Here is a 20105-nt window from a genome sequence, read left to right as displayed (position 1 = left end):
TTTTCATATCATTTTACAGTTGTTATAGATATTTTAAAATATCATTACATTCATCACTACTTTAAAATTACAGAGCTACTACTAGCTCTTGGTATTTAATATATTAATAAAGGCTTGTATATTATATTCTAAACAACAACCACCACGGCAAGTTCCTATGACTACAGAGCCAACCATGGAAGCAGAGCATCCCCACCCAGTGAGATGCTGATGCCCGTTGATAGGGGACTCAGTGGCCAAGGGGTACCCCATCGACCTCTTCCCAAGCCTCCAAATAACAAACATCTAAGTAAAAGCAATGAGTAGCTTCCAGACAGTTCCCCGCCTGCCCCTCTCCAGCTTTTCCAATCAGATCACCACCTCTAAACCCGACCAGGAAGTTCTGGAAGCTGCCTCTACAAGACACGCATGGCGCGCTTATCGGACCCAGTCACCATACCGGAGATGCGGGCTTCATGGAGATTTTTCTTTCCTCCATCACTAATCATAACCTACTCTCGGGATTATGCCTTATGAAAGCTAGGGGGCAGCAAACTCAATGGCAAAGTGAAAAAGACTGCCTGCTGCAGAGGCACCTGGGCGGCCTTGTGAGCTGAGCTTGCTGCAGGCTTCGCTGCTTCTTCCAGGACCCTCAATCAGGTGGCGGTGCCCCGCAGTCTGATGCCGCATGGTGATTCCATTATTTACCTGCTTACAGGTTCAGGAAGGAAATCAATGCCAGCTCCTTCAGGATAATTTTTCCAATAACCTAAAACACATTTCAGTGACTACATTTTGGGAGGTGTTATTCAACATACATGTTTTTCTTTGAGATAGTGAAGAAGCTCTTTTTTTTTTTGGAATCCATTGTCTCTCAAAAGTATGGTTACTTGCTCTTATAATCTTGTTTTCTACATTTATTTTATGGGTTTACCATCTCTCTCTATCCACTACCCAGCCCCTAGTCTCTGCTAGAATATACAGTTCATCAGACAACTATCCCCAGTGGCTCCCAGGAACTGCCACGTAGAAGGAGCTCAGAGGCCAGGCATGGTGGCTTACGCCTGTAATCCCAGTACTTTGGGAAGCTGAGAAGAGTGAATCACTTGAGCTCAGGAGTTGAGACTAGCCTAGGCAATATGGCAAAACTCCATCTATACAAAAAATGCGAAAATTAGCATGGTGGTGCCTGCCTATAGTCCCAGCTATTCAGGAGGCTGAGGTGGGAGGATCACTTAAGCCCGGGGGTCGAGGCTGCAGTGAGCTGTGATGGTGCCACTGCACTCCAGCCTGAGTGACACAATGAGACCCTGTCTCAAAACAAAACAAAAAGGAGCTCAGAAAATATTTGTGGAGTGAATGCACTGTTGAGTGAATGCATGAATAGTTTGAAAACTATACAGCAATCCTGCTCCACTTCATGTTAGCATTGCTCTCCTTCCTATGCAGATGGAATTTTTGAAAAGCACATGACCTTCTTCCTAATGCCATGCAATGCAAACTTCTCAGAAAAGGGCCTCTATGAAGAGCCCTTCTCATGGCTTTTTAGTCATTCCATCATCTCTGAGAGCAACAGTAAACGTAACCAGGGAGTTAGCCTCTGTGACTTTTAGGCTCCAAAGTGCTTCATGTGTGTCTGCCAAAACCCTTGAAACTTCATGTTGTTACAGATGACTGCAAACGCAACACCAATTTTTCTAACTTGAAATGATGTTATAAGTGAATTCCCAGCTTGCTGAACCATCATAGTCACCAATCCAGGTTTCCAGAGTCAGTTTTCACATCAGAGTTACCTCACTTAGGAATTCTACTTTAGATTAAAAAAAAATTTCCAAATGTCCCTGAATTGAAAACTCAGCTGAAATGTTCTAATAAGGCCACCCTGTAACCCTTGATGTCTCAACATACCTGCAGGGCAGCTAGCAGGATGCCACAAGCGATGGAAACACTGATCTCATTGTAGTAGTGGACTTTTTTCTTGCCATTTGTGGCAAAACCATGTACTTGTTTGAAAATGAGAATCAAAATAGGGGCAGTATCCAAGTACTCTTTAATCCAGTTGGTTCTGTGAAGAGAAAAGAGATTCAGGATAATATTTGCCCATATTTTTTGTTCTCTTTTACTACCTTAGCTTCTTTATGATAAAAATAAAAACATATTTACTCATCTTTTATATTTAAATTGAAAAGCTGCAGAATTTTTGTTTTTGTCTCATTCCACTTTTTCTGACCAGGATCATTCAATTTCATAAACATGTCTTAATAAGTGCCTAGTATGGCAAGACATATGAAATGCTGAAAGATACAAGGGCAGGTCCTATTACCCAGCATGCACTGGGTCAAAATTCAGCAAGGGAGAAGGCAAGGATGGCAGTGAGGTTTAGCCAAAATCACAGGTGGGCAGATGGCAATGCTGTTCACCCAGTTATAGAAAAAAGGAAGGGAACTTCTGTGGGAGAGGGAGATCATTCATGTAAGGTGTAAATGCAGAACTGAATTTTTGTTTTCCAGCTGAGAATATCTTTCTTGATTTCATTACCCTGGCCCACACATTTTGGCAGAAGTTTTATTCTAGCACAGATAGTCAAAGGACAGAGAGTCATATAATCCCATATATTGGGATTTTACCTTAGGATATCTTATATCATTCATTAGCAAGAGACAATCACCATTCATTTCATTTCTAGCTTGGTTATGCTTCCTTGTTCCAAAGCACACGAAACTCACTTGTGTATTTCTCCATGGTTCCTCTTACGCTATGAACATCTGTATGTTACACTTTCAAAGCTACTTAACCATACTTCAACCAGCTTAGTCACATTTGACCATTATCATTTCTTTTCTCCCTATAAAGAGGGAAAATGGTAACGCTTTAGAAGATCTGCACTGGAGCTGGACTGTCTTGGCCACTGGGCAAGCTACTTGGCCTCCCCTGGAGCTGTTACCTCCTCTATAAAATGTACTCTTGTGTACCCACCCCCTGTGGTTATTGCAAGGGTGAAAATAGTTAAAATACATAAAGTGGCTTAAAGCCAAGCATCAGAATTTTAAATCATGGAAATATCAACACAGAGGAGCCACTTGTAATCCACTTTCCTGACTCACTCGATGAACCAACAGTCTCCATTCCCTCCACAGAGCACGCGGACTGTGCTTCGGCCCCCGGAGCAGACCCCGAGGGCTGCATTTGTTGAGGGACCACAGAGAAACTACTTACACTGAATTCCCCTCCACTTCTTTCCTGGAGTTGAGGAAGCCAAAAAGTTACTAAGGCCTCACAGATAACTACACTTGTGTTAAACTTGTCCTAAAACTAAAACCTGCTTAGTAAAATCATTTGGAAGACCTGATCACTTTAGCAAAATGTAATTTGCTTCATGCAAGATCTTGAGAAGAATTTTACCATTTTATGTTCCAGACGAGTGAAAAGTGAAGTAATTCCTCAATTATTTACTAAGCAAATAATTGAGTCAGAGCCTATTTACCAAACGCTCACATGGCAATACAGGAGTGAGCCCTGACTTAACTTCCGTAATTCCTCCAAGAGGCAGAATAGAATCAAGCTTTTTCACGCTTACAACAAAGCCAGGACATGGTGGTGGTGGTGATTTTATTTTAAGAGGCCAAGGCAAACATCCCCAGTTCCACCACTGTTTGTACCTCAGTTTCTTGAGGTCTGTGACCCAGCGATGTCCCATCCTTTTCATGTAGTTGATCTCCTCTTCCTCCTCAATGATCTTTCGAATCTTGTGCTTCACGTCTGGGTCCTTCACAACCACGAAGGTCCAGGGCTCTGTGTGAGCCCCACTCGGGGCTGTTCCTGTCACCCATTCCATTAAAATCAGAAATTAAAACTGCAGGAAAGTGTGAGACTGCTAATTAAGGAGAGGCTCATCCCTGTAGTCCAAGCACTTTGGGAGGCTGGAGCTGGAGGATCAAACAAAATTTTGCAGATTTTTTTTTTTTTTTTTTAAACTAGCAGGGTGTGCTGGTGTGTGCCTATAGTCCCAGCTGCTTGGGAGGTAGAGGTGGGAGGATTGCTTGAGCTCGGGAGGCAGTGAGCCATGATTGCACCACTGCATTCTAGCCTGGCAACAGAGTGACATCCTGTCTCTTAAAAAAACTTTTTTTTTTTAAGGATAAACATAGTAATTCATACTTGGCCAGGGGCAGTGGCCCATGCCTATAATCCCAGCACTTTGGGAGGCCAAGGTGGGTGGATCACCTGAGGTCAGGAGTTCAAAACCAGCCTGGCCAACATGGTGAAACCCTGTCTCTACCAAAAATAGAAAAATTACCCGGGTGTGGTGGTGGGCGCCTGTAATCCCAGCTACTTGGGAGGCTGAGACAGGAGAATCGTTTGAACCGTGGAGGCAGAGATTGCAGTGAGCTAAGATGGTGCCACTGCACTCCAGCCTGGGTGACGAGAATGAAACTCTGTCTCAAAAAAATAAAAACAAAAATAATTCATACTTGCTCAAAATGAAGTTAGATAATCTGGAAAACAAATGCCTGGCAGTGAACCCTGTCATGCTGCTGCCAAGTTTGTTTTGTTCAGCGTCAGGCCAACTGATCAATGATCAAGCTCTGTAGTTCCAGGGTTGTGGGAACTCACCTCTGCTTCTCTAATTACATGGGAGAAAATGTCCCCAAGTAACTGCACCATGCCTACTAAGGAAAGAAACTCAGGGGAAATTTTGACAGCCAGAATTCTCCAGACTGTCATTTGTTTTAGTAATCTTGAAAAAGAATAAAGTTGTGAAGGTTATTGAAGGAGGCAAAATGTACATGGTAAGATGGTTTTAAAAACACTCTTCAAAAGGCAACTTAGCTATACAGTGTTTGGTCCCTGTATCAAAGCTATGAGTGTGGCACTGTGAGGTTTGTCCTTGGGGACACACAACAGTTGGGGAATTCTTTTTTTTTTTTTTTTTTTTTGATGGCATCTCACTCTGTCACCAGGCTGGAGTGCAGTGTCACAATCTCAGCTCAGTGCAACTTCCACCTCCCGGGTTCAAGCGATTCTCCTGCCTCAGCCTCCCGAGTAGCTGGGACTACAGGCACCTGCCACCACATCCAGCTAATTTTTCTATATTTAGTAGAGACGGGGTTTCACCATTTTAGCCAGGATGGTTTCAATCTCTTGACCTCGTGATCTGCTCGCCTCGGCCTCCCAAAGTGCTGGGATTACAGGTGTGAACCACCACGCTGGGCCCAGTTGGAGAACTCTTAGACATGGGTACTCAATACGCACGGCCATGTGTCATTCTACTCCCAGGGGGACTTCGGGAACTCTCAGCCCACATCTTGATCAGTTCCAGTGTCCCAGGGCAAAGCTTCACAGTGCATCACCTTTGTCCAAGGAGCCTCAATTCCTGTGGGATTCTGGTGAGAGTAGGGGCCAGCTTCTGATCTGGGTGTCGTCCCTCAACCCTAGAGATGGCCCACTGTTCCCAAGGGGAGACCACAGTGACTCATGGGTGGGATATTTCAGAAGAAACTGTTCCTTCCTTCCCATTGGATAGTTTAATGGAATAAGCAGCACCTATGGAGGGAGGAAGGGCTGCAGACTCTTGGTGGGGTTCTTGCTTGCCACACACCACTCCCAACACTAGAAGTCACAGCTGGCTTGGGAAATGCAAGTCAAAGGCTAAACATGAGGCCCAAATTTCTGCACAGAGTGATTCCAGTTAACTTTGTACCCATTTTATTTGTTTACTAAATATTTGTATCTCTAAACATAAGAAATAAATTTTTCCCTAATGTTTTTAGTTGTGTCAAATTTACCTTAACAGCATATGTGTACATATACATATACAAATACAGATACAGATAAAGGCTAAATTTAGTAACTGCTGTTAGTTAGGCTAAGGACTCAACAATCTAATGTATTTGTATTCCTAACTGAAGTAAAGTATTTTATTCTTGCTTCCTTTCACATTGGACAATAGATTAATAACGGGCATGTGATAATTTTTGCAAATAAACTTAAATATGGTTTATGTAAGAATAAGACTCCAATCACAGGAGATTCTCAAGTAGGGAGCTTTCTCTTATTTCTCCTCCCCATTTTCTGTAGCTCTGATTTTTTTTTTCTCAGTGGAAATATTAATTTACATTAAAAATGGGTTTTTTCTTGCTTTGGTTTACTGTGCAAATTTACATAAGTAAATTTTGCTAGTTAATGAGAATACTGTACTACAGCATCATGGTGTGTAATATAAGAAATTTGCTTCCAAAAAAAACCAAATATAACTGTGAGTATGCGAGTGTGTGTATGTCTGGTGTGTTTTAAGGAGAGGGAAAGAAAGAAGGTGTATCTCCTCCAATATATTAATATAATGATGTGATCAGAAATCTTGGTTTTTAATTAAAAGATCATGAACTGAATAATTTCAGAAGTTTTGAACTATTGTCACATCTTCTTCCAAGAAGCTTGTAATAGTCAAAATGTGGAAAGTAGAAGTCATTGTGTTTCTGGCACTCACTCAGCATTTGGGTAAGACTTTATAGATAAACATATCACTCTAGGCTTTATTCGCTATGTTTAAACTTTGACATTTTTCCATTGTTGGAGTCACACCAGTAAGGTGACTAACATTTCCAAAGACCCCATCTGCAATTACAAACCTGCCGTTCTGATGACATTATCAATGACTTCCATTGGGACTTGCTCATTTCTTATGAACCTGACTGACCGTCTCTTATTGAGAAGTTCATAAAATTCCTGAGACCTCTTAACCATTTCCTTCTCGGGATAGTGGGTATGAGAGAAGGGGATGTGTTCAACTTTTTCTTCTGATTCTTGCCATTCATCAGCATCTGCAAATAAGAACAAGAAAGGTAACAAACTAAATGATCCCTTGGTCATAAGGTGACCACTGGGGAGAAGGAGATAAAGTGCTTAAATGTGTAAGGTTATGAACTCAAAAAAATACTATAAAATGAAAAAAGAATAGATTTACAGAATCCTTACCACTGATCTTGACTATCCTTAAAACTCCAGCTGGGTGCAATGGCTCACACGTGTATTCCCAGCTGCTCTGGAGACAGAAGTGAGAGGATCGCTTGAGCCCAGGAGTTCAAGGCTGCAGTGAGCTATCATCACACCACTGCACTCTAGCCTGGGCAACGGACACAGACCCAGTCTCTTTTTTAAAAAAGGAAGAAAAGTCCGGGCGTGGTGGCTTACGCCTATAATCCCAGCATTTTGGGAGGCCAAGGCAGGCGGATCACTTGAGGTTGGGAGTTCGAGACCAGCCTGGTCAACATGGTGAAACCCCGTCTTTACTAAAAATACAAAAATTAGCCAGGTGTTGTGGTGCACACCTGTAATCCCAACTACTTGGGAGGCTGAGGCATGAGAATCGCTTGAACCTGGGAGGCAGAAGTTGCAGTGAGCCGAGATTGCACCACTGCACTCCAGCCTGGGTGACAGAGTGAGACTCCATCAAAAAAAAAAAAAAAAAGAGAAAGGAAGGAAGGAAGGAAAGAAGGAAGGAAGGAAGGAAGGAAGAAAGAAAGAAAGAAAGAAAGCAAAAACTCCAGACTAATTATAAATCAAGAAAAAGAAAAATTTTACCAAAAAAAGATGAGGAATTCACATTTCTGTTAATGATGGACTAGGTTATTTGAAACAATCTCCTGTCAGTTGAAAACCACTCAGATCTCTAAATAAAGTATTTTTCAAAGTCTTTTTTAAAATCGTTGAGCCTACAACATAGCAAGAAATTTGCAGGCCAAAGTGAAGAGAAAATATGAACTCACACAGGTAGATAAGTGCAGAAGGTACATTTTTTTCTCTACTGTATTTGCCAATCCCTACACATTTGAATTCCATTTTTATATCTTCAGGGATTAAGGGTGACAGATATCAAAGCCCAGGCCCACATAGAATGTGAAGTCTAATAAGCTAGGACCCCAAAACTACATCCTTTGGGGAAGTGTCAATCATAAGTAAATTATTACTCAACGGTTTATATCAGTTTGATGAGTCTTGCCTCAAACTTGAACTTGGAATAAACTTGTCCTGCCTGAAAGTACCCCAGTTGTCTAGCAGAAGAAAATGCCAATATACAAATAATTTTAAGTACAATCATCAGCAACCCATCAAATGCAATCAGGCACATAAAGAAGAAAACATATTGGACAAGAAACAGCAGAATCAATTTAAAAAAAATAAAGTCAGATGCCCAAAGACTCCAAATACTGGAATTATCAGACCCAGAAGATAATACAACTATGATTACTGTATTTAGAGAAAAAAGACAAGCTTATATAAATCTGTAGGGTACAGGAAAGAATAAAAGGAAAAAAATTAAAAAGAAGAAAAAATAAAAACAACAGCAAAAATAAAGAATAAAAGCTAATATAAACAATCTGAAAAAATAGAGAACTTCTGGAATTGAAAAATAATAGAATTAAGAACGTAAAAGGATGGTTGACTATCAGGTTAGACTAGCTACAGAAAAATTAATGAACTGGGAGGTAAGTCAGAAGAAAACACTTAGAATGGGGCAAGGAGAGACAAAAAGATGGAAAATATAGAGGAAAGCGCAAGAAAAAATAGAACAGAGTGAAGAGTGAGAATGTCTAATATACATTTGATCATTTGATTCAAAGAGTATATGGTGGAGGCAATATTTGAAAAGATAGCATCTGAGATTTTTTGCAGAACTCATAAAAAATACCAGATCTACAGATTCAAGAGGGCTGGTAAATTCTTTTTTTTTTTTTTTACAAGAACTTTTTTCTTTCTCTTCTTTTAAAATTAGAAATGGGGTCTTGCTATGTTGCCCAGGCTGGACTCAAACTCCTGGCCTCAAGGGACCCTCCAGCTTCAGCCTCCTGAGTAGCTGGGAGTACAGGTGTGCACCATTGCACCTGACTATTTTTAATGACATTAAACTCAGCTGCTACAAGGGGAAAAATGTGATTATAAAGAAGGTGCCAAACTTCAGGTTCATAATTGATCCTGACAACAATAAAAGTAAATCAGGGGCTGCGTTAGTTGCAAAACTACAAGTTATTTCAGGCTTCTTGCCTACAGGTAAGCTACGAAAATGGCACATTTTTACTCTGAGGCCTAGTAAATTCAAAGAGTTATTTTTAAAAACTATAGTTTTTACAATAAAGTATAAAAATATTGAAAGCAACTAGAGAAAGAATTTGCCTCGGGAAGAACACAGAAATAACTGAATTTTTAACCATGGCAAGAATAGTTGCATTGAATAAAAATGAACTAAATGTTCCCGATAAAGGCCAATGATTATTTTAAGTCCAAGTATGTTGTTTATAAGTGATACACCTAAAACATAAGCGTATAGAAAGGTTGAAAGTCATACCATGCATCACATAACTATACTAGTTGAAAAAAAATTAAGGCCAAAAGCATTATTGATAATAAAAAGGGTCAGTTTCTAATAATACAATTTAATTTACTGGGAAAACATAATTTTAAATATGTATGCAATTACATTACATGACCTCAAGACAGACTTTTAAGAAGAAATGTAAAAATCCACATCACAGTGAAAGATCTTAATGCATCTCTCCCGGTAATGATAGAATAAGCAGAAGAAAAAAATCAGTAAGGATACAGAAGATTTTAACAAGGTAATTGACAAAGATAACCAAATAGGCTTACATAGGACACTGCACCAAACAACTACAGAACACATTTTTTTTTAAGCAGACTTATTGGACCAGAAAATAACTCTCAACATATTTTAATGGCCCAATAGGTAATGATCTCTGACTGTAATGCAATTAAACTAGTAACAAAAAGATAACTGAAAAAAAACAAACAAAATACCTTAAAGAAAATTAGAAAATATTTCAAAATTAAAATATGAAATTATTACATATTGGAAAATCTATGCAATAACATTAACATATTATATTTAGAGGGAGATTCCAAGCCTTACATACATACATTAGATAGGAACAAACTCTAAAAATTAATGAATTAAAAATCAATTTCAAGAAGTTAGAAAAAAATACCCAAATAAAACGAAAGATAGTAGAAAAAGTAAATATTAAATATGACATATTAAGGAAAACAACAACAAACATCCAATAGGGAGAAACATCAAAACCAAAGCTAGTTCTCTGTAGAAACTGATTAAATTGGCAATCCTCTGTCAAGATTGATCAAGGAAAAGAGAAAGCACAAGTAACAAATATCAGGAATGAAAAAGGAGGCATCAGTACAGATGTTACTGTCATTTAACAAATAGTATGAGAATATTTATTATACCAATATATTAGAAAATTTATATAAAATAGACAAATTTCTTAAAAATATAACCTGCTAAAACTAACTTCAAAATAGAAAAACTGAAAAGTCTGCTGACTATTAAATAAGCTGAATTAGTAAGCAAAGATTTTCCTAAAAGAGAAAGCAACTCTAGGTCCAGATACAACAGAAAAAGAGTAAACACCCTCCAACTCATTTTATGGAATGACCACAACCTTGATACCAAACATAAGTAGGGCATTAAGAGAACAAAAAACTACAGGCTCAACTTCCTCACAAACATGGTACAAAAATCCTAAATAAAATATTAATAACAGAATTCAGCAATTTATTAAAAAAAATACATCTTGGCCAAGTTGGAATTATCCCAGGAATACGAGGTTAATTTAACATTAGAAAAACAATCTTTTTTTTTTATCACATTAAAAAGCTGAAGAACGTAAACCACAAAAATCATTACAATGCAGAAAAGGTGTTTAGTAAAACTTGACATTTATCTCTTAGTAAATTTGGAGAAAGGAACTTTCTTAATCTGATAGTCTAACTATGGGGGGAGAAACCCCACCACATCCAGCTATGGTAACGATGTATCTTTGAAACCCTTCCATCAGTGATTGAGAACAAATAGGATGTTCTCACCACAATTCTAAATATGAAAGATTAATTTTTAAAGCTTTTGGAAGAGAATATAAGAGAATGTCTGCACGACCTTGGAGTGGAGAAGGATTTCTTAAACAAGACACAAAAAGATTAAACATAAGAAAAGAACTGTTACATTTAATTACATAAAATTTCTCATTATGTCTGCCTGCTTCTGCCACTTCTTCTGTTTTCCCCATTACCCTCGTGTTCAGAAAGTTCTGCAAGCTCATTATCAGAGTTGAAGATCTTAGAGAAGATGAAGATGCAACAGAAGGGTCAATCACTGGAGCTAAAAATGCTAAAACTGAGGAGAAAGAAAATGAACCCACAGATATGGCAGAAGATAAGAAGGATGATGTGTCTAGTGCACTAAAAGCTTCACCAAGGGCACACCCAGTTATGTTATTTTAGAAGAAGATTTTCCAATAAATAACTTTGTGAAGTTCAAGATAGTCTCTACAAACAAGAGTTCTGAAGACTGTATTGTCAAATTCCCAGATACTACATTCCAATATTCTCAAAATTGTTCGTTATATATCCAAAATTTCACAGCTTTTCTGAATACTGTTTCTTCATTTCACTTAAGCTCATGAAAAGACATACTTCTGAACTACAAAGATTTCAACAGAAAAAAATTCTAAGATGCTGTCTTCAAACAGTTAAAATTATTGAGGGGAAAATGTTTGGATGGCAAAAATATAATAATAATAATAGATATTCCTTGCTTGTCTTAGGCTGGTCTTGGGCTTCTGGTTGTTGCTGAGTTTTATCAATTCCTAGAACCTAGGAGGCAAAATATACCAAAATGAGGCCAGTACAGAAAGTAAACCTCAGTATATCAAATCAGAATGAATTGTTATGTGTTGGAATTTTTTCAGTGAAATTTGAATCGCATAAAGAAAGCTTCACTGAGAAGGCTGCCCATGGAGTAAACACTGAAAATATTGTTGGGATCTAATGAGTAGATGGTTCTTTTACACAATAATTCAGTCTTTAACAAACCTGCCCTAATATTTTTCAGCCTGATGGGAATGGGTGCAGAGAAGCCATATCACACAGAAAGCAACTCCTACTTAGATAAGAACAGATCATCAGTCTGCTGTGATATTGCTGAAAATGCTCAGCACTCACTTTCCTAAAATAACAAATTTAAGATGTTTTAAACCATTAAAATGTATGTGTGTGCATGTGTTTGTGTCCTACCTGAACCATTATTGTGCTACCTAAACTGTGTCTTTAGGAAACTGAATATAATGTTGTTATATATCTTCCTCATTGACAACCTCCCCAAAACCCAATTATATGTGCTTGATATGATGTGTATCCCAGGCCTTGAGCTGTGTGATGGAAGAAAATAACTTGTTACTTTTTTCTTTTAGTAGATACAAATCCACTTCAAGGGTTTTTTTGGGAGGAGGGTTTGTTTTAATATTAATTTTTTTTGTTTTTGTTTTTTTTTAGAGACTTGGTCTCATTATGTTGCACGGGCCTCAAACTCCTGGGCTCAAGCAATCCTCCCACCTCAGCCTCCCAAAGTGCTGGGATTACAGGCATGAGCCACTGCACCCGACCATAAATCCATTTTGATCTCATTGATTAGCTGATGCAGCTGTGGTTATAGTTGCTGCAATTTGTGGTTGTGGCATCTGTTAAAGGATTTCCACTTTTAGTAGTGGTTAATTAGAGAATTTTTATGAATGCCGCAAGCTAGAAAAACAAAACAACTGAAATCCTTTGTAAAATATATTTTAAAACATTTTCTTGTATGCATTGGAATGCTCATCTGTTATTGTAGGAAATGACGGTCAAAATCTAGCTGAAGGTTAGTATCACAGAGGTAGACCAGCATTCAAATGCCCAGAGTATTATATATTTTCCAATTACCAAGAAACAGCTGTAAGGTTGATCTGAGATAAAGGATGATGACAAAAGCCAAAATCCCAGGTCTACGCACGGAGACTTGACAGCCCCCTACACTTTAAGCTGGGACCCTGAAGGTCTACAGTCTCATAGTAAGGGGGGATTTTAAATAAACCAGCCCTGATATGTGCTTGCAGCCTAAGATAATATCATCTGAGTGATCCAGGGAACCATAGGGTTTGACCTTAGGTTAAAGTCATCCCAGAGTATTAGTGTCACACCATGTAAGTACAAAAGTGAATTTTCCCTGGAAATAAGTACCAATATCCTAGACCTCACAAAGTTTTTATAAGTACTTTTCCAAAAGAATGACTAGCAAACAATGAAAAATAACAATGTATTTAGGAAAACACAAAGTTATGAATAAGAACCATTAAAAAACTATGGGAATCAGAAACAGACCAACAATGACTTATGATACTGGAGTTATCAGCCACAGATCATGAAACAACTATGCTCACTATGTCCAAAGAAATACAAGACACATGACTTTGGCAGAAAAAAGTGACAGCAAATTTGAAAAAAAGAACTAAAAAATCCTCTAGAAACAAAAATGAAAACAAACTAAATTAAACATTCAATTAATAGGTTTAACATCAATGTAGGCACAGCTAAAGAGGAAATGAATCAATACGAAGATAGTTTCTTCTTACCTATCCAAAATGTAGCATGGAAAGAGAAAGACAGAAAACATAGGTGAGAATGTAAAAGACATCAGAGGATACAGTGAGAAGGTCTAACCATTTAATTGGAGTCCTGAAAGGAGAAGAGAGAGAGGAAATGGACCAGAGGCAATATCTGAAAAGGCAATGGCTGAAATTTTTCCAAAATTGTTGAAAAATACCAATCCGAGATTTTAAAACTCAGTATTGTCTAGTAAAATTGGATAGAGGTATACCCTACATGTCTCTACTTAGGTTCTCCAAGAAGCTGACTCTGAGACTGAGTCGTGTGTGGAATGTTTATAGGAAGTAGCTTTGGGATCAAAACCTATGGAAGGGAGAGGAAAGAAACAAGATTGGGCAGAAGAAGCCAAGCTGCAATGCAAGCTGAGAGATGGCCTCAACCACAGCAAGGGCTATTTTGAAACTAAAATTGTCCATCAGAGTTGTCTCAGATTAGGCCGTAATTGCTGGACCTTTATACGACCACTGCAATCAGTTATTAGATATGGGCCATCCTGGGAGGGGTGGGATCTCGGGAGAGATAGCTATCTACAGCAGAGGCCATTCCTGCAAGAGGCCGACAGTACTCGCAGCAATAGAGACAGCAAGCCCTTCCTCAAGGGGGGATCTGCGTGGTACATCATCAGGCCCTTCACACCATGACTCTGCAATTGCTTGCACATGCCAGAAAAATCCATGCACATATATACAAGACTAGTATTAAAATGTTTACAGAAATAGTTGATAATAGTCCTAAACTAGAAATAGACCAAATGTTCAACAGTAGAATAAATTGTGATATAGTCATATAACAGAATACTATACAATAGTGAAAATGAATAAGCCTCAGTTACATGCCTAACCTGCTTAGCATTATATTTGACCCTTACAAATATAAAACATCAAGTCAAAAGAATATAAACAGTATAATTTTAATGTTTAGGAATGTTTAGTTGTGTAAGAATAATGCAACTAAGAAGAAAAGCAAAGAAATAATTTTCATAAAATTCAAAATAGAAGTTACTTCTGTTGGAAATAGAAGAGGTTATGACTGGGGAAGGACATATGGGTGTTTATGAAATGTTGGATGTGTATATTTCTTAACCTAAGTGATAATTGTATAAGGTTTTGCTTAATACTTATGTGTTAAGCTGTTCATCTGTGTTTTATACACTTCTTCAGTGAGTGCATTTCACAATTAAGAGTTTTTTCAATGAGAAGAAGGCCATAGAGATTAATTACCAGAGGAATCAGGAATAAGTCAACTGTTCAGAACTTTTAAACAAAACTTCTAAAAAAGGAGAAAAGACACTTGACATTTTCTCAATGCAGTGAAAGTTCACGTTCAGCAAAAGTAGGTAAAGTCTAGATACAGTGGAAACTTAGATCCTTAGAGATGAATTTCTTGCCATGTTACCATTTCTGTAAGTACAATAGCAAAACCAATATTTTTAAATTTCTGTTTCGTGTTTAAAATATCAATACTTTCAAGAAAGATTTGGAGTTTAATACAATGAGTAAGAACTTAAAAGTGTAAACAAAACTGGCCATAGGTACTTTTGCCTTTTGAGCAAAGTAGCATCATTTGTGGAAAATAAACTTCCTGTTGCTCACATCCCCTCACCAGACTGATGAGGGAAGAAGACAGTGTAAAATTGTAAACCTCTGATGATTTTCCTGTGCTGCCATGTCCCTGGATTCCATGGACCACTCTTTTTCAGAGCATAGGCATGAGTCTTTGGGGGAGAGGAGCTGAGCATGATCAAGTGAGGGGAACAGAGTTTGGGGAGGGGAGCCCAAAGGGAGGCCTATGACAGTGGCTCAAAAGACCTTTAGAAGGAAGAAGGGCTGCCCCAAATGCTAACATGCTGTGTGAGGAGTTGGGAAGTGAGAGACCAAAGAAACAAACAGAAACAAAGGTTGATTTCCACAGATAAATTGGTGTGAGGTGGAAGAAGAAAACACATACAGGAAATCGGGGGTCCCTTGGGCATGAACCTCAGAGCCAGAGGTGGCTCCATGGACACAGGTTCTGTGGGGATTGTCAAATCTTTGAGAGGGAATTGGCCTCCTCAAAGCATGTAGGATTGAGGATTCAGCCTTTTTTAAATCTTATTTTTAGTTTATTTATTTTTTTCTAAATAGGATGAGCTCAGCTGACCCTTGGGTTATGTAAGTATTACACATTAGCTAAAAGAACAAAGCATGAAGAAGCAGTGCAAGTCCTAAAGTTGATCTGTTTTATATTAGTGGAACTAAACAACTTTCTTTTTTTAGACATCTGCTCAGGAAATGCCAATAGCAATGATTTTGCAATGGTTGTTGTTGTGGTAGTGGTAGTGGTAGTTGTGGTGTTTTAGGGAGAGAATGGTGGTACAGTGGAATAAAAATCTCTGGTGGGTATGATTAGTTGGGAAAAAACAAGTTTTCAGGTTACAATTGTAATTTGCAAAACACCAAATACTATGTAGAATGCAAATTACATTTGGTAAAGTTCTCAAAATCTTCCTGGAAGATGGAAATATACAAGTCATTCAACAAGGCTTTTATTGAGCCTTTGATATATATATTAGTGAACAAGACAGATGTGACTTTTATACTATAGGGGTGAAGAGGGAAAGCTTCCTCCCTCACTCTCTGAAGATTCACTGAAAATGAATTCACAAAAGACAGATTAATAGGAGAAAAAGCCATACAAAATTATTCTAACATGCATAGCATGGGGCAATAGCAAGAGAATGATCACTCAATAATCCAACGGGGTCCAAATGCTTATACACCCTTCTTTATAGAGGAAGAGGAGATGGGAGGTGTAGGAGCAATGAATTTCAGGGGGAATGAATGGACCCAATGATCAGATGATGGATAGTCAATAATTCCCTTTGGGAATTGAATGGGACCTGAGAACAAACAATGGTTTATGACAAAGTTTGCCTGGGCTCTAGGTGTGGTGTTTAACTTTCACTCTCTTCCTCTATGATATGAATTTTAATCTTCTCCGATTAGTAACATTTTAGGGAAAGGATTGAAGGTAACAATTTTCCTCTTTGGAACAATAACCTTATTCCTTATATATTTAAACAAAGCAGCAAATGTACGTATGCATAGAATTACAAACTGTAATCACTCCTATGAGGACAATTAATTCTCTATGAAGTGACAGAGAATAAGAAGGGATGGTACAAAGAGGGAGGACACAAAGTGATTCCCAAGGGGATGGCATGTAACGTGAAACTTGAGCAATAAGAAAGAGGCTGGGGATTCAAGTATATTTAGGAGACAATGTGAAAAACGCAGATCCATACAGATGCTGTAGACATAGCTTGACTGGGGGACGATGCTGGCTTGGACCCTTGGAGAAGCAGAAAGAATGACAGGGGTGTGCAGATTCTCAAAACACCTTAGAAATAGAAATCGAAAGACTGGCTAACATGGGTGGTTGAGAGTGGCTGGGAGAGAGAGGGAGGAACCAGGAATCAATGCCAGGTTTCTGGCTTTAGTGCCTGGTTAGATGATGGAACCATCCACTGAGCCAGGAGGACTAAGAGATGAACTATTGGGAGTGGGCAGGAAGGAGGAACAGGAGTCAACAGTCTGCCTGATTCCAGATGCTGCAAGCCATTCAAGTGCAGGTGTCAAGTACAAAAGGAAATGTGTGAGCTTTGAAGGTGAGATCCCATTTGGAGCCCTCTGGAAGCGATGAGCATGACCAGGAGGAATGAAAGGAAGAGTGGCACATTTTCTTAATCCAGTCTATCATTGTTGGACATTTGGGTTGGTTCCAAGTCTTTGCTATTGTGAATAGTGCCACAATAAACATACGTGTGCATGTGTCTTTATAGCAGCATGATTTATAGTCCTTTGGGTATATACCCAGTAATGGGATGGCTGGGTCAAATGGTATCTCTAGTCCTAGATCCCTGAGGAATCGCCACACTGACTTCCACAATGGTTGAACTAGTTTACAGTCCCACCAGCAGTGTAAAAGTGTTCCTATTTCTCCACATCCTCTCCAGCACCTGTTGTTTCCTGACTTTTTGATGATTGCCATCCTAACTGGTGTGAGATGGTATCTCATTGTGGTTTTGATTTGCATTTCTCTGATGGCCAGTGATGGTGAGCACATATACACCATGCAGCCATAAAAAATGATGAGTTCATGTCCTTTGTAGGGACATGGATGAAATTGGAAATCATTATTCTCAGTAAACTATTGCAAGGACAAAAAACCAAACACCGCATGTTCTCACTTATAGGTGGGAATTGAACAGTGAGAACACATGGACACAGGAAGGGGAACATCACACTCTGGGGACTGTTGTGGGGTGGGGGGAGCGGGGAGGGATAGCATTAGGAGATATACCTAATGCTAAATGACGAGTTAATGGGTGCAGCGCACCAGCATGGCACATGTATACATATGTAACTAACCTGCACATTGTGCACATGTACCCTAAAACTTAAAGTATAATAATAATAAAATAAAATAAAAAGAAAGGAAGAGTGGAAGAAGGTCAAAGACCCGCCCTGAGGGACTTGGCCATTCTCCAGGTGGAATTCAGGTAGAGAATTCACCTTCTGAGGAACACCAATAACAACGTTAGCAGGCACTACTTTTGGTTTGTAACTCTTAGTGAGGAAACTTCCTTTTATATTTCTCTAGCAGGGACAGTTTGGGCCTATTTAGAAGAAAGTATGTGTGATGGGGGAGTGGTAATAAACATCTATCAACTTTCTAACAATCAGTCCTGGCCCAGCGAAATGCCAATGTCATGAACATCACAGTGACAACTCTGAACTTTATCAAGGTGTCAATAAAGACTTTCAACACCAATGATACTTTTGACACCATTTAAGATGAAGTCTGGCAGCCTCTGTAGTTAATAAGTGGTATATAAGCAAATGCATTAAATGCTTCCTTAACTCTTTGAAAGGTAAGTTACTAAGTCTTAAGACCCATTCAGCACTTGTAAAAACTAAAAGCAGTCTAAATGCATGACTTGGCAGTTTCCACAGCTTCTAGAGTCCAAGGCAGACTCTCCTAATTAGCAGAAGGAAGCAAACTGTTACCTCATTATCAGTGCTAACCATTATCCCTGACTAGGGAATGGTCAAACAAATGATCCTCATCACCTCCTGATGGGATTGTCCTGAGTGCACTCTCGGAGCAGTGCACAGCCGGGCTGCCATTCCTGGAGCCTTTCACAGGGCAGAAGGTCTATACTATGGCTGGGGAATGAGACTAGCAGGGCTGGGCTAGGAGCACAGTGAGCTTCCACTTGTCCCCTTCTCTTGAACTCCTGACTGCTCCCGAGGAATGTGGCCCTCACCCAGAGGCAAGAGAGCAGGCTGTGTAAACCCCTTTGTTTTCCTGCCTTCACTCTAGAGCAGTCAAGCCACTAGGGATGATTCAAGCTCGAAGGTCCACACAGTGCAAAGCAAATGTATACTATTATGGCCTGCTTTTTGAATGAAATCTTGTGCTGCCGCACTTGGAACTTGCTATTGATACCAACAGTAACTTGCCTTGTATCTTTGCACTGGGGGTCTGCAAACAATACCCTAAAATACTGACACTTGGCACTTGACCTGGTGAACTGAAGAAGCACCTCCAGGTCTCCCTCTGACCTGCCTGGTCTCTGGTCTCTCTGATCCTTTTTCCCGAAGCACTGAGAGAGATTCTTTCTGGAATTTCGCTATCTGACTAGGGACATTTCTTTCCAAAAGAAATGTAATTAGGATGGGCCCAGTGGCTCAAGCCTGTAATCCCAGCACTTTGGGAGGCTGAGGTAGGAGGATTGCTTGAGCCCAGGAGTTCGAGACCAGCCTGGGCAACATAGAGAGACCCTGTCTTTACAAAAAGTCTAAAAATTAGGCGTGGTGGTGTGTGCCTGTAGTCCTAGCTACTCAAGAGGCTGAAGTGGGAGGATAGCTTGAGTCCAGGAGTTTGAGGTTTCAGTGAGCTATGATCATGCCACTGCACTCCAGCCTGGGCAACAAAGCAATACCCTATCTGTTAAGAAAAGAAAAGAAGAAGATGAAGAAATGTAATTGTCTTAAGATCCCTTGCCTAGGAATCCAGGCAGACAGAGACAACCTGGGGAACTTTACCTGCATAATGAGAAGACTTTTGTTCACAGTGAAGTTCCACCCCTCGCCTTCCCACTACCTCTCATAAGCTCAAGGAACTTCATCCCAAGGCATTGTTCTTTGGACCCATTCATTTTCCCTGAAAGTCATTTACTCCTACACACTCCCACCATCCCCTCATCCCCTATGAAGAAGGATATATAAGCATCTGGACCCCACTGGGTTATTGGCGATTCCCCAGTGCTTATACATGTTAAATAAATTTGTATGCCTTTCCTTCTATTAATCTGTCTCTTGTCAGTTCATTTTCAGTGAACCTTCAGAGGGCAGAGGAGAAATTTCTTTTCATATTTCACTAGCAGGAGCAGTTTTGGCCCAAACTGTATACTTTTAGTTAGAACGGACTAGATGTGAAGGGGGAGTGGTAATACACCCTATCAGCTTTCTAGCAATCAGTCCCTTGGTCCCTACAATCGCTTTAATGCCAAGGAATCCATTAATTGTGCCATAATTAGGTTTAGCCAGCCAAGTAATTCTAGGTCACTTCTATCT

At 39.4% G+C, this 20105-nt stretch overlaps 1 protein-coding gene across 4 annotated transcripts in view; it reads right to left on the bottom strand.

Annotated features, from left to right (window-relative positions):
- IYD (iodotyrosine deiodinase) overlaps positions 1 to 20105 on the bottom strand; it is a 35505-nt gene that overhangs the window by 8484 nt on the left and 6916 nt on the right. For 2 of the 4 annotated variants that reach the window (XM_527537.7, XM_054686427.1), the window contains exons 2-4: positions 6609 to 6800; positions 3639 to 3798; positions 1888 to 2044 (exon numbers count right to left, since the gene is read on the bottom strand). In XM_527537.7, the coding sequence (XP_527537.1) occupies positions 1888 to 2044; positions 3639 to 3798; positions 6609 to 6800 (509 nt within the window). Of the gene's footprint in view, positions 1 to 575; positions 749 to 1887; positions 2045 to 3638; positions 3799 to 6608; positions 6801 to 20105 lie in introns of those variants that run through there. The other 2 variants (XM_001135488.7, XM_009452230.5) reach the window with 2 other exon arrangements.

Source organism: Pan troglodytes, chromosome 5 (assembly GCF_028858775.2).
Source record: "Pan troglodytes isolate AG18354 chromosome 5, NHGRI_mPanTro3-v2.0_pri, whole genome shotgun sequence".
Classification (NCBI taxonomy): Eukaryota; Metazoa; Chordata; class Mammalia; order Primates; family Hominidae; genus Pan; species Pan troglodytes.
This window is presented reverse-complemented; position numbering and strand designations above follow the sequence as displayed.